Genomic DNA, 13,736 nt, shown 5'->3' with positions numbered 1-13,736 from the left:
CTTTTTTGTTTGGACTTAAAGGGGAAATGAATACAAGCACTTACATTCTCTTGTTATTTACTCTCTTCCTTTAATTCTTGTAAGACCACTAGAAACTGGATAATTTCCTAGCACATTGATGTTCAATTTGTAATTCATGAAGAACTGTTATTTTTATGAATTACAGCAATGATCACTGGGAAATGACTCTTGAGATAGCTGCTTTTTGCTATTGTGCTCAATATGATCTGTTTTTTTTAAATCACAACTGGTCCAATGTGACCAACATCAGCCTGCAAAATTAATTAGTGGGGCTTGATCCAGGTCAGTTAAATGCATTAGTGACATTCGCATTGCTGTTGCAATTGACAGCTGCATCTACCAACGCAATGGGGACAAAATAGGAAAAAAGTGCAGCATTGGGTCAGGTGCTGAGCTGCTGGAAAACCGGCTTTATTTAGGAATATTCCTTTAGCTATGGCTTCCACTTCAGTGATTACTTCTACCTAGCAACAGTACCTTGATTCAGGATACTTGAAATAAAAACTTCCTTTGTAAGGAATGCTATATATTAACATTGTAATGTATATTTATACAATGTGTTTATTTGCAGGAGGGGAGCAACCTATCCCACTGTGGAATGAGCATGATATTTTAATGGATGGAGAAAAGCCAAAAATTCTGCTGTACTCTTTGAACCTGCAATTTAAGGTAATAACTTCAATTATTACAAAATACAGAAGCTTAGATATAAACAAAGGCCAAGATTTTACGGCCCCTCCCACCTGGCGGGATATTACGGTCCCCCCAAACTGAATGGAGATTTAAATGGCCCGCTGCATCTGCCGGAGGTGGGGGAAGACACTGTGGCGGGACCATTAAATCCTGGCCAAAATCAGGTAGGAACTATTGTGTGTCAGAATTACTTGTGAGCCTTTTAAAGAAGCATTACAGTCCTGAAGTTAAATTCCAGTTCTTTTATTCAATTGATATTCTTTTGATGCCAATCACATTATGTCAGTTGTGTGCGGTATTAGTATGAGAAAAGTGACATGTGGTTCTTGTGCCACTTCCACAACTAAAAGGAAACACACCAAACACAGTAAAGTACATGGTGGAGGTGGTAGACTCCTCATTATTCAAGAATGGCCAACCTGTAAGTAACTTTGAATTTTGGCTTTATGTGAAGGATATGAATCCCATATAAGAATGTTGTGTGGTGGATTTGATATGAGGTAGTATAGTCTAATGGTACTTAATATCTTTTTTTTGGAATATTTAATTTTGCTAAATCAGTCTTTTGTAGTGACTGATTTATATGCCATTTAATCATTTTAATCAAGTAGATATAATATTTGCTGTACTTTTTAAATTTTCATCTGATTCATTTGTTATGTATTTTTGAATGCCACATACCATATTGCGATTGCATCAGGGTCTCTACAAATATCTTCTGTAAGTCCCTATCAGATTACTTTTTCCTTTAGTCTGGGTGAACTCCAAAACAAAAAGATTTTTGTTCTCAGTTTTCCCAACTTCAGTTTAAGGGATGAAAGATAAGTGACCATGACTTATTGGGCACTGGAAGGGAGATTCTGTGAGATGCATAATGTATGTTTTCTAAGCTACTTATTGAAAAAGATATGCCAATGATTTTTTTTTAATTCAGTTTGCATTTTTGGAGTTACAGAACAAATGTTTGAATTGATGTTGCACATAATGGTGACGCATTCTGTTCTGACCAAATTTTGGCAGTGTCCAACTGCATTAACTTTTTCAGTGGACAAAGTATTGAAACCAATGCAATAAATTTTACTTGCTATAAAATATTGAGAACCAAAAAAAATGTACTGTGTTTGTTTCCTGTTTAGGGTATCCAAGTTACAGCAACTACGCCTTCCATGAGAGCTGTAAGGTTAGAGACTGGATTAATTGAACTGGAACTTTCAAATCGCATCCAAACTAAGGCTCAGCCTGGTGCAGGCCGTAACAGCAGCTATCTGAAACTGTTTGGTAAATGTCAGGTTGATTTAAACCTGGCATTAGGACAAATTGTCAAACATCAGGTATATTTTATCACATTCAGAATGCTAACAGTATAGCAATAAATTGCATTTCAATGATTTGCATATTCCAAAATGTGATGTACTGAAATTGAGATGAAATTGTTCTGATGATGTACACAAAAAACAGTGAATATATAGAATATATTAACCAATCTGTTCTACTTTTTAAAAAAAAAACAAAGACTTTCTAGATTATTTAATTCTTTACATTTGTTCTTGGAATGTAGGCACGACTAACACGGCCTCTTTATCACGCACTTACATTTGACCTGGGACGGTGGTGGGTCATTCGTCTAGATGTTAGTCCTATGATATTGGTTACAACTGAGAGGTCATTAAAGAATACTTCTCCAAGAGACATTAGTGAAATATTGGGTTTTTACACGCTTATGTTCATTTTTTGTTTGTCGATAAGAAATAGGAGGAGTGGCCATTCAGCGCTTTGAGCCTGCCAGCCCAAAAATGACCAGAATTATTAAGGTCGGTTTCAAAATTTGCCAAAGTATATTTTGAATTCAGAATGTCTGCTTTGCTAGTCTTGTACCATAATCACAACAATACTGTACTCTCCTATGTGGAAATTGGGAAAATGCATTCTGGTCCAGAGCCTTGTAGACTGGGAAACTACCAAATGCAATCTCTGGCCTATACTGAATAAATTGATATCAACTGGGCAGCAGTTGGAGCACAATAATTGTCCTAAAAATCCCTGGTCAAAGAAAAAAATTCAATCAGGAACTGTGTCCCAGCACAAGTTGGGTCTTTCAGAAAACTGGGTAAGACAAAGAGAGAAAACGGAAGTTAAAATAGTGAGACTTGCAATGGGAAGTTAAAAACACGAACAAGGAAGGCTCTAACTAGCTTCCGATGACATTCAATGGCATTTCCATTGTTGGATTCCCTGCCATCAACCTCCTGAGGGCCACCGTTGACCAGACAATTAACTGGACCAACCATGTAAATACTGTGGCTACAAGAGAGGTCAGAAGCTGGGTAATCTGCAATGAGCAACTCACCTTACGATTCCCCAAAATCTTGCTGCCACCTCCTACAAGGTACAAATCAAGAGTGTGATAGAAGATATGTGCCTGAATGAATACAGGTCCACAATGCTCAAGAAGCTGGACATCATCCAGGACAAAACAGCCATCTTGATTGGCACCGCATCACAACCTTGCATATTCACTCCCTCCACCACTGGCACAACATGACAGCAACATGTACCACCGACAAGATTTTTAGCACCTCACCAAGACTTATTTAAAGCAATACCCCCCCCACCTTCCAAATCCATGAACTCTACCACCTAGAAGGACAAGGTCAGTAGGCGCATGGGAACACCACATCCTGATTTGAAAATATATTGTCATTCCTTCATTGCCACTGGGTCAAAATCCTGGAACTACCTGCCCAACTGTACTGTGGATGTGTGTTCACCACAGCCTGCAGCAGTTCTAGAAGGTGACTCACCACCACCTTCTCAAGGATAATTAGGGATAGACTATAACTGCTGGTCTTGCCAGCAACATCCACAGCCTGTGACTGAATGAATTGGAAAAACGTTTATGTAAATTATCTGGTCATTCTTCCACTGCAATTTGATAGGACATTGGTGTGGAATGACTACCATTAATTATATATCATTGGTCACGATATTTGAAAAATATAAATGCAGTGCTACAACACGAGGATGGTGAAAAATTCAAAACACAAATGAGGAAAATTAGTTCATATACTATAGAAACGATCATTACAGTCCAACTGCCTAGTTCGGAGGTCACATAATATCACATTATACTCTGTCTGTTAACAGAAAGGTATCTGGGGCATATAACTTGCTGACACTATTACCCACTTAGGTAACATATTCGACATACTCTCCATCCTTTGTATGTAGAAACTATATGTAAATATATTCAGTTTCCCTATTCTGAACTTTGAAAACTCCAGAATTTTGTAGTTATGTCAAATGATTTATTAGCATTCATTTTATCTATACCCTTTTGAATCTTAAACTTTGATAACGCCAAACCTGTGCTATCTTTTGTCTAGTGTAAAAATTCCTTGGCTCTCTCGTCTCTGGTCATAATCTTCATGCCTAATCTCTGGTATCTGTTTATTTACCCGCTTCTGCACACAATCCAGGATATTCCCACTATACTATGATAACATGAACTATATGCAGTGCATGAGGTGGGTCTGTACCAGCTCCCTAACACCCTCTGGTCCTTCTAGCTATTTAAGATTTTTTTTTTACTTTGTTTTCTGCTGTTGCAGACGCTGCTGTTGATATCAATGAACTAACCACCAGTGAATGACCTGTGTGCCTTTGTCCCCTTTGTTTGTTCCTCTTTCTTATTCTTGTGACCTTACATTTGTTCATACCAAATGTGTCATTTATTAGTCCAGTAACCAATCATTTTAGACACCAATTATTTTATCTTGTTATTTCCAGCATTTTTTTCTTTCATCCTTTGGTAATTTTTTACAGCTTTATTTCTTTTCCTGTTTTCAGATCATTTATGAACAATGTGATCCACGTGTTAATACCCAGTGTGCCTCTATAATCATCCTTTTTTCCATCCTGATGTTCAACCACCCTTCCATATCCATGCAACATATAGGGCTGCATCTTCCAGGTGGGGGGTGAGGCCCACTCGCCGATGTGTAAAACGATGTGGGCTGATGCCAGGCAGGCGTCCCTACGTCACCCTGCGTCATTTACATTCTCAGGTCGGTGGGCGCGCAGCTAACTCAGCTGCGCGCCTGCCAACCTGTCAATGGCCTATTAAAGTCATTAAAAAAATAATTGAAATCATCAATGGACCTGCCCGTCCAACCTTAAGGTTGGCGGGCAGGCCGGGAGCCCTGGCGGGCTTCTGAAAAAACATGAAACCTCATCCATGGGCAGGATGAGGTTTCATGAGGGTTTTAAAAATTTCAGAATATTTTAAAATACAAGTTATGGGCATGTCCCAACTCATGTGACAGTTTTACGTGAGAGGACATGGCAGTGAAATTTTTTTCTCATCTGTATTTAATGTTACAAGCTTGAGCCAATCTCCCTGAGACAGCACCTTGCCTCAGGGAGATCTGTGCGCTCTCAAGCGCATGCGCGAAAGAGTGCATTCCCAGCTCGGGGAATCTTGCCCTGCCTGCACAGGGAGCGCATGGTGTTTCCTGGTGGATGTCACGCTGGGCGGGCCTTAATTGGCCCACCCATGTAAAATTGGGGTGCGTCCCTGACTGGGGGTGCTGAACGGGAACTCGACTGCCCGCGCCCGCTCCCGCACATCCCCCTCTCAACAGGGAAAATGTTGCCCATAGCCTTCTTTACTGAGAGAATTTCTGATCTGCTCCAAGAGGGGTCCCCTATTTCACACCTTCTGAAATTAGAGTTATCACCTCCGATACCATGCCAAAAATCTAGCTAAGATCTAAATATACAACATTACTCAAGTTCCTTAAGCCACTAGATCAGATATCTCTTTGAAATTCAATAGATTTTAAAGACTTGATCTCCCTCCTATAAAATTATTTGGACTTGCACTTAGCATCAATTTTTTTGGTGCTTCATTATTCCTTCTTTTATGATACCTTCTTATGTTTTATTTTCTTTGGATAACAGGCTTAGAGGCCTGTTCTTAGATCATCTTTCTGCCCTTTCTTAGACATTGGTCTTATGCTTACCTTTCTCCAATTCTCAGACACGGGACTGAACTCTCCAAAAGAGGTTGGAGTCCCAACAGTGGCCACAAATGTGAGTTGGCAACAAGCACAGCTGGCTAGTGAGACTTCCCTCTCAGTTTTACGGACTGCAGCTCAATAATTGGCTGCCGCTGAGGTTGCTATCTTCTTCAGGATGGTTACCTGCCCCTGAGAGCTGCCGGCCCGATCAGATGGTGGCAACTCAGCAGTGCCACCAGGAACAGTGGCCACTGCTGAGGAAGGCAGAGGCCCTGCAAATTATAGCTGGTAAGTTGCAGAAAATTTACAAAAACCGAAAAGTTATCATGATGGAGGGGAATTGCCTCTGAGCAAATCACGGGAACCGAAGGACTGCCTTTCCCCTCTTTGACCACCCCTCCCCAAAGCTCCCTCTGGGAGGCTGCCAGCATTCAGCTGGCGGCCTCGCCACCTAGCAGGGAGTCGATCTGCCAGTAAAGTGGTCCTTAATATAGCATTTGAATATTTAAATTTGCTTTCCACCTCTTTGTTGGGGGAAGCCTTCCTGAAGCTGGTCCCAGGCATCAGTATAATTCCCCAATGGTGGGACATAGTCAGGGGGCCAATCCATACAGCTTCCCCAGACCCCGATTTTACTGCCCCCCACAGTGATCCCACCTTGAACGGGCCAGCAAAATTCTCTTACATTCTTTTACTTTACAATAAATCTATAAATATTTCTTAACCTTGTGAGATAAGTTGCAGTCCATTGCCTGGTCCAAGTTCACTCCTTTCATTCCTGTTAAAGAATCCCCAACCTATTCTTGGCCAATTAAAATCACCCATGCTAATTGATTTATTGCCTCTTATTGAGTGTAAGGTTCCATATTTAGTCTCTTATTGACCTGGTGTTCATCAGAAAGTGCTATCTTTTTTTCTCTTAATATGCTGTACTGTGATCCACATATTTCGACTTCATCTGCATTTAATATCTATGGGCAGGTTCTTCCGGTCAGCGAGTGGGGGGTGGGGCCCGCCGCCAATGTGTATAATGACGCAGGATGACGTCGGGTGGAACTCCCGCATCACCCTGTGTCATTTCCATTTTCAGATCGCTGGGGGCACAGCCAAGTCAGTGGCGCACCCGCTGACCTGTCAACGGCCTTTTGAGGCCATTGAGAAACTAATTAAAATCATTAATGGACCTTCCCATCCAACCTTAAGGTTGGCGAGCAGGCTGGGAGCCCTGGCAGGCTTCAGAAAAAGCATGAAACCTCATCCACGGGCGGGATGAGGTTTCATGAGGGTATTTAAATTTTTAATAAAGGTTTCAGTGAAAGTTACAGACATGTCCCAACTCATGGGGACATGTCAGGAAAAGTTTTCTATCAATTGTATAACAATTTTTAATTCGGAACCGATCTCCCTAAGACAGCACCTAGCCTCAGGGAGATCAGTGCATTCTTTCGCTCTTAATTGGCCCGCCCACGTAAAATGGCCGCATGCCCCCCCCCCCCCTCCCGCACCTCCCCCCCCAAAGTTGGGGAAAATTTTTCCCAATATTTCACGTTCTTCTCATCTCTCAATTTCTTTCCACTAGAAAGCTACAGTTTATCACTTCTATCAATATAGAGCAATGTATATCTCTAAATTAAATCATCATTAATTATAGTACTAATGAAGCCTCCATGACATCTGTAACACCATAGTTTTCTTGGCTGATGTAAAACTCTTGATCCTAAGCTTAATTTTTATTACTTATACTTGTGTGCAAAAATTTTGAGGGTTAGGTTATCCCATTCCCTTGTTATTTCTTGGGGCAGAAATTTCTGGCTGGTCAGGTGGTGGGGGGGTGGGTGCGGGGGGGTTGGATGGAGTGTGGGTGGGCGTGGACGCAATCGGGTCCGTACCGCCATTTTACGCGGGCGGGTCAATTAAGGTCCGCCCAGCATGAATCGCAGCTCCCGAGTACAGCGGGTCTACAATGACCACTGGGTCCAATGGTGACCCGGTAGCCTGTTTTAAAAAGTTGCTGCAGCCTTTGCAAGGCTGTGAATCATGGCCAGACCGCTGCTGCTGAGCAGGCCAGGCAGGATGGTAGGGCAGGGGGGCACTGTGCCCCTCGTTTCTCTAATAATTGCCTTGCTGCCCTCCTCGAGGAGGTGGCATCATGGCGGGAGGTCCTGACACCCCAGGGCAGGAGTGGGAGGCTCCCCCTTCATGACCAAACATGCCTGGGAGAAGGTGGCGGAGATGGTGAGCCCCTGTGACGTGGTGTGGCACACCTGGGTCCAGTGTCGCAAGCACTTCAATGAGCTATTGCGCTCAGCAAGGGTGAGTACCATGTTGGCATTGGTCACTTAACCCAGCAGGTAGGCCCCCCCCACCACCCCCTGAAGTTTGAGTGCAGTGACTGCATTGAATCATCGACATTATCTATCCTCCGCTGGGTGGGCCAACAGATATTGCCCATGCCGAGGTCACCCTGAGAGTGTGGTGAAGAGATGGGTTCTGCCCCCGCAGCATGTGCTACATTGGGACCCACATTACTGTTTTGGGGGTAATCTGGAGGAGTTGCACCCAGACGCAGTGCTGGAACTCCAGGACATGTCAAAGTCGGGGTGATGACATGCTGGGAGGGGAGCTTCAAGGTGGCGTGGCACTGATCGATCTGCTGTCCTCTGTGTTCTACGTGCTTGCGCCTTCTTGGTATGGAGGGATAGACCATGTGGTGTAGGCAGAATTTGGCTGAGGGGGTGGATACTAGCACCTTGGTGGGAATTAGAACGTCGGTTAGTGTCCTGGGGCACAGCAGTGAGGGCACTTCACAGTCGCTGGAGGAGCTGGCAGAGACAGAGCGCCCGTGGCACCAGCAGTCGGAGGACTGCAGGGGACCAGGCATATCCTCAGTCGGTGCCTGATGATGTGCCTCTGGAGTCGTCCGCAACGCAGCAAGCGCAGGAAATGCAGCTGGGTGTGCGGGAGTATCTTGAGGAAATACATGAGGCTGTGCTTGGCTTGGTGTCTGTGGTGGAGGAGTCTATGTGGACTATTGCTGAAGCAATGAGCCTCATGTCCGAGCGCCATGTGTCCTCCATGGAGAGAGTGTCGACTCTCGTGGAGATGCTCCTCCAGGAGAACAATCAGGGCTGCCTGGGGATGCGCTCAGACCAGCATGCCCTCACATCGGCATTGACCTCAGTTGGTCAGTGCCAGTGTGGGAGATGGTCTGGGCACCAAGTTTCCCAGCTCGGTGCCCATGCATCCACGGTGAGTAGGGAGGTCCGAAGCAACCTCACGTCGGCTCAGCAGTTACCTGTCATCGCTGCAGGCTCCTTTCAGGGTGCTCTGGATTAGAGCAACAGCTCGTCCGCCCATCTGCCAGTGACATTGCATCCGGTGAGGCTGCAATGACTGGGGAGATGCCAGCTGTGGAACTGGCAGATCCCTCCCAGGCAGGGCCAGCACAGGCTCCATGGGCCAGAGGACGACCGCCAAGGCCAACAGGATAGCAGAGTCAGCAGGCTGGCTCAGTTGCCACTCCCAGCGAGGGGTCAGCACCAAGACATAGCAGCAGAAAACGTAAACATAAGGCACCTCAGGCACACCACAGATTTATCACTGGTGCTTTTGTGTTGGCCTGTAATGAGGTTTTTGAGTTGGTGTGATTTTTAACACCTTTTTCATTTTGTTCCATTAAGTTTCTTTGTTTGCATTATTACATTCGGACATGTCACCATGGCTGAGGTTGCCACTTTTGTTCTGCAGGCGGATGGTTTCCAATAATATAATGAGTACTTTGTGGGACATTCAACTTTATTAACAAGGACCTTAGATAATGTTCCTAACCAGGCAGATTTTGCACTTAGGTCTCGAATATGGAGTGTGCAGCCCAGGCTTGTCCTGGAGGTCCATATGTGGTGTGCTAGCTGAAGGTTTGTTGGACTTAAGCCTCCCGGGTGTCCATGCCTCCCTGAAGTATGCCCAGGTCAGCATCTACCCCGTCAGCATTTCCTTGCGTGTGCTCATCCTCCTACTCGCTACTGGACTCATCGTGTGCATCCACAGCCAATGTGTCTATGTCTTCATCGTCCACAGCATCCCCCCTTTCCAGCGCAAGATTATGGAGAGCGCAGTATGCAACCACTATCAGCGACACATGATCTGGAGGGTACTGGAGTGCACCCCCTGTGCGGTCCAGGCATCAGAAGCGCATCTTGAGAAGACCAATGGTTCTCTCCAACACAGTCCTTGTGGAGGCGTGGCTCCTGTTGTACCGCTGCTCAACTTCTGTTCTTGGATGGCAGAGAGGCGTCATGAGCCACTTTCTGAGGAGATAGCCCTTGCCACCCAGCATCCATCCATCCAGCCAGGCTGGAGTACCGAAGAGCTCCGGTACCTGGGAGTGCCTGAGGATGTAGGTGTCGTGGGAGCTGCCTGGGTACCTCACACAGACTTGAAGAATGAGCATCCTGTGATCACACACTATCTGCATGTTCATAGAGTGGAAGCCCTTCCTGTTGAAGGCACTGGGCTCACTTGCTGGCGCTTTGATGGCTACATGTGTGCAGTCTATTGCACCCTGGATGTGGGGGAAGCCAGCAATGGCCGCGAATCCTCTGGCTCACTGTGTCTGGGTTGCCCGGTCCCAACGGTAGAGGATGAAGGTCAATGCATGCCTGAAAAGAGCGCCTGTAACCTGCTTGACACAAGTGTGGACAGCTGATTGGGAGACACTGCAAAGGTCAACCACCAACCCCTGGATGAAGCCAGAGGCATAGAAGTTGAGGGCAGCTCTGACCTTTAGAGCCACTGGCATGGGGTGTCCACCCACACAGTTCATGGAGATCTCAGGCCCAATCATCTGACAGATATAGTTGACCGTCTCCCTTGAGAGACGGAGCATCCTTCAGCACTGCACCTCAGACATATTGAGGTAGCTGCTTCGCTGCCTGTATACCCTGGCAGCAGGATAATGGTGTCTTCTGCAGCCCCGTCCGCCTTGGACTGCCTCTTGGCCCTGCACCCCTTGTACCTGCACCTGACCTTCCAAAAGTGACTCCCCTGGAGGCTGAATGTGCACTCCTAGCCTCCTCCCCCTTCTAGCCTTCCCTTCCTCCTCAGAGGAGGTGCCTCCAATGGAGAGTTCAGCTCCCATTCCCAGGCTAAGGAAAGGCTTCCTAAAACATGCAGGCCCAAAAAAGATTCCTTACTGCAGAGTGCTGACCTGAAGGTTGTGAGACCAGACCAAGCAGCTGGTATGTATTTTGAAGTATTGCAGATCGCACAGTAACTTTGAACCATCAATATTTGACAGAGCACACTCATGACCCCACTGGGCCCTCTTATCCTGCACGTGGATGAGGTTTATTCAAATATGTCCTGCCCGTTGTGACCCCAAAGACTGCACGGGCGCTGAAAAATCAATTAATGGCAGGTGAGCATCGGAGATCATCGCGTGCCCACCCAACGGAATATCGCGTTGACGCACGGTGACGTCAGGACACTCACCTGACATCACCGCGCATCATTTTACACACAGGCCCTGCACGCCGATGGGAAAATTCTGCCCTTGATTAATCCCCTTCGTACTCGAGCACACAACTATCTTTTGGCCTCAACTTTTTCTAGTTTCACCATTTCACTTTGGTTTTGGTCTGACCTGGTTGCCCTCTGTTTAAATTTTTCACTGTAGTATTGCTTTTTTTAAAAAAACATTTTATTCCTATTTCTTATGTTTCTACTTCAGGTCTATGAAGAAGCTGGTTCAGATTTTCATCAAGTAGCATATTTCAAAACACGGATTGGATTGAGGAATGCACTGCAAGAAGAGATCAGTGGCGCTTTCGATAGGGAAGCTGTTCTCATCACACTTAGTCGACCAATAATATATGCACAACCTGTGGCCTTTGACAGAGGTATGCTTTTCTAGCTGTCAGTTTACATCGAGGTGCATCCCCTGCACAATCTGAGGACCTCAGAAGTGTGAAATTCTGACCAGCCCACTCCACCCCCAACAACTCCAAATCTTTCCAGTCGGTGCTTTCAGTCTCAAGAGTTTTCCAAACATTGCCAGCAAACTCCAGCTTCTGGTCTTGTATATTTTCAAGCACCATGCAACATAATCTCTAGCCAGCCCAGTGCCATCAGACTCTGCCACCCCTCCACTTCCCAGTTCTTTCAGCAAATGAGATTCTCCTTTCCAACTGCTACAACAGCATGGAGCATCATACCCTACAGAATTACTGGATCCATCAGCAAGATGAACTCTGCCACTAAGCCAAATCCCACATTTTACCTCCATTGATACTAAATCCCCCGCATCCTCGGTGTTCCTGAATCTCATTACCTCTATCCCAATTCTGTTGAATCTCAGCACTCCTCTTGTAATCTATCACTGCTGCTATCTTGAAACCTAACATATCTTGCCTGTTAATTTGATGTGCACTTAAGACTTTAAAAAAGATGCTGTATAAAACAGTATGCATAGGCAAAGAAACATAACAAAGGACATATTTATATTTTTGTTGGAAAACTGATGAATTGCAGAATTTGAAACCCAAAACTCAGGTTAATAGTTGCATAGTATTTAATAAAATCACTTTTGACCCATTTCAACCACTATAAATAACTGGGCCTGATAACACATTGTGCACTACATGGCATAACCGTTCTCTTATAAAACAATACATCGTTCAATTCATTTGGAGCAAAACCACACCTCATAATATATACAAATAAACCTTTCCACCTAATGGCTACTTGTGTGCATTGGATTCTGTACATGTTTGTTTAAAGTAATGCAGATATGGGAATGCACCAGTTCAAATTTGGAATTTGAACTAATAGTGGCATCCTTTGACCCCAGACAGAATATTTTGAATTTGAATTTTTATTGCAACTTTTGAGAGAGAAATATTTAATGATCATTTTGCTGTTAGCTTGTGCTAAATAATAAAACGTAAGGTGTGAATGCCTCATCTACATCTTAAAATTAAGATCTGCATAATAAAGCTAGATACTGATTGTTGGTTTCATACATCATGTTGCTAATGAGATATATATTCGTCATGCCAAACTCTTTGTGAATGATTGGAAAATCAAGATAAAAGTGGCAAAAGCGAACCTGATTACATGGATTTTTATTTGATTATAATTAATTAGTTCATAATTTTTCATTTTGAAGCTGTCCTTTTCTGGCTGAACTACAAAGCTGCTTATGACAACTGGAATGAACAGCGAATGGCACTACACAAGGACATTCATGTGGCTACAAAGGAAGTAGTTGACAAACTGCCTGGAATTCAGCAAACGTCTGCTCAAGCATTTGGCACTCTCTTTTTGCAGCTGACTGTGAATGATTTGGGCATCTGCTTACCTATCACCAGCACTATGCAGGTACCATACTAGTACACCGCAACAGAAACAATTAGCTTATCTGTCTCAGATAGTATTAAATTATTGTTGTGCTACAATGCAACATTCATACTATTCAATTGCTTGTTGTCTTTAATTTTTTTTTTCCCTTTTGCATCATTTTATTCCTTGAGCATTGAATCCTTATTGGGGTACAGTTCCTTCGAGGCTAAAGTCAACCTCTGGTATTATCCTGATGGCCAGGCTTTTCATTAATTTTGTGCTCTCTCTCTCTTTTGATTCTTTTTGTAGTTGTCTAAGTCTTGCTCCATTTGGAATAGATAACTCAAAGAACAGAACTCAACCTTGGACTTTCCTGGTTTTTATGGTTCGGCTACTCTCTGACTTAAATATCTTGATCATCGTGGGATTTCTCCAGTAGTTCTTCAAAATTTGAATGTTGACAGGACTTTCAGATTTTGTGTACAGCACAGTTGTGGCTCTTTCTCTTTCCTAGCCCCTTTTTTCTCTTTCCATCATATGTTGGGGAAAACGTCTTGAAGCTAGTGTGAATCACACCTCATGTTGTCATACTTGAGAACATTACAGCATTTTGTTTCAAAGACCTTTCTTGTCTGTCTTGTGCAAGTAACGCAGGTTCATGGTACT

The 13,736-nt window shown here is 44.2% G+C and overlaps 1 protein-coding gene across 8 annotated transcripts in view; it reads left to right on the top strand.

Annotated features, from left to right (window-relative positions):
* kiaa1109 (KIAA1109 ortholog) overlaps positions 1–13,736 on the top strand; it is a 527,093-nt gene that overhangs the window by 349,971 nt on the left and 163,386 nt on the right. For all 8 annotated transcript variants that reach the window (XR_005944164.1, XM_041196895.1, XM_041196846.1 and 5 more), the window contains 4 exons: positions 593–690; positions 1,851–2,045; positions 11,461–11,629; positions 12,898–13,109. Coding sequence is in view for 7 of the 8 variants with exons in the window: in XM_041196895.1 (XP_041052829.1) it covers positions 593–690; positions 1,851–2,045; positions 11,461–11,629; positions 12,898–13,109 (674 nt within the window). In the remaining variant the exon portion in view is untranslated. The remainder of the gene's footprint in view (positions 1–592; positions 691–1,850; positions 2,046–11,460; positions 11,630–12,897; positions 13,110–13,736) is intronic.

This window comes from Carcharodon carcharias, chromosome 1 (genome assembly GCF_017639515.1).
Source record: "Carcharodon carcharias isolate sCarCar2 chromosome 1, sCarCar2.pri, whole genome shotgun sequence".
In the NCBI taxonomy this organism is placed as follows: domain Eukaryota; kingdom Metazoa; phylum Chordata; class Chondrichthyes; order Lamniformes; family Lamnidae; genus Carcharodon; species Carcharodon carcharias.
Note: the sequence above shows the minus strand (reverse complement) of the source record. Positions and strands in the feature narration are given on the sequence as shown.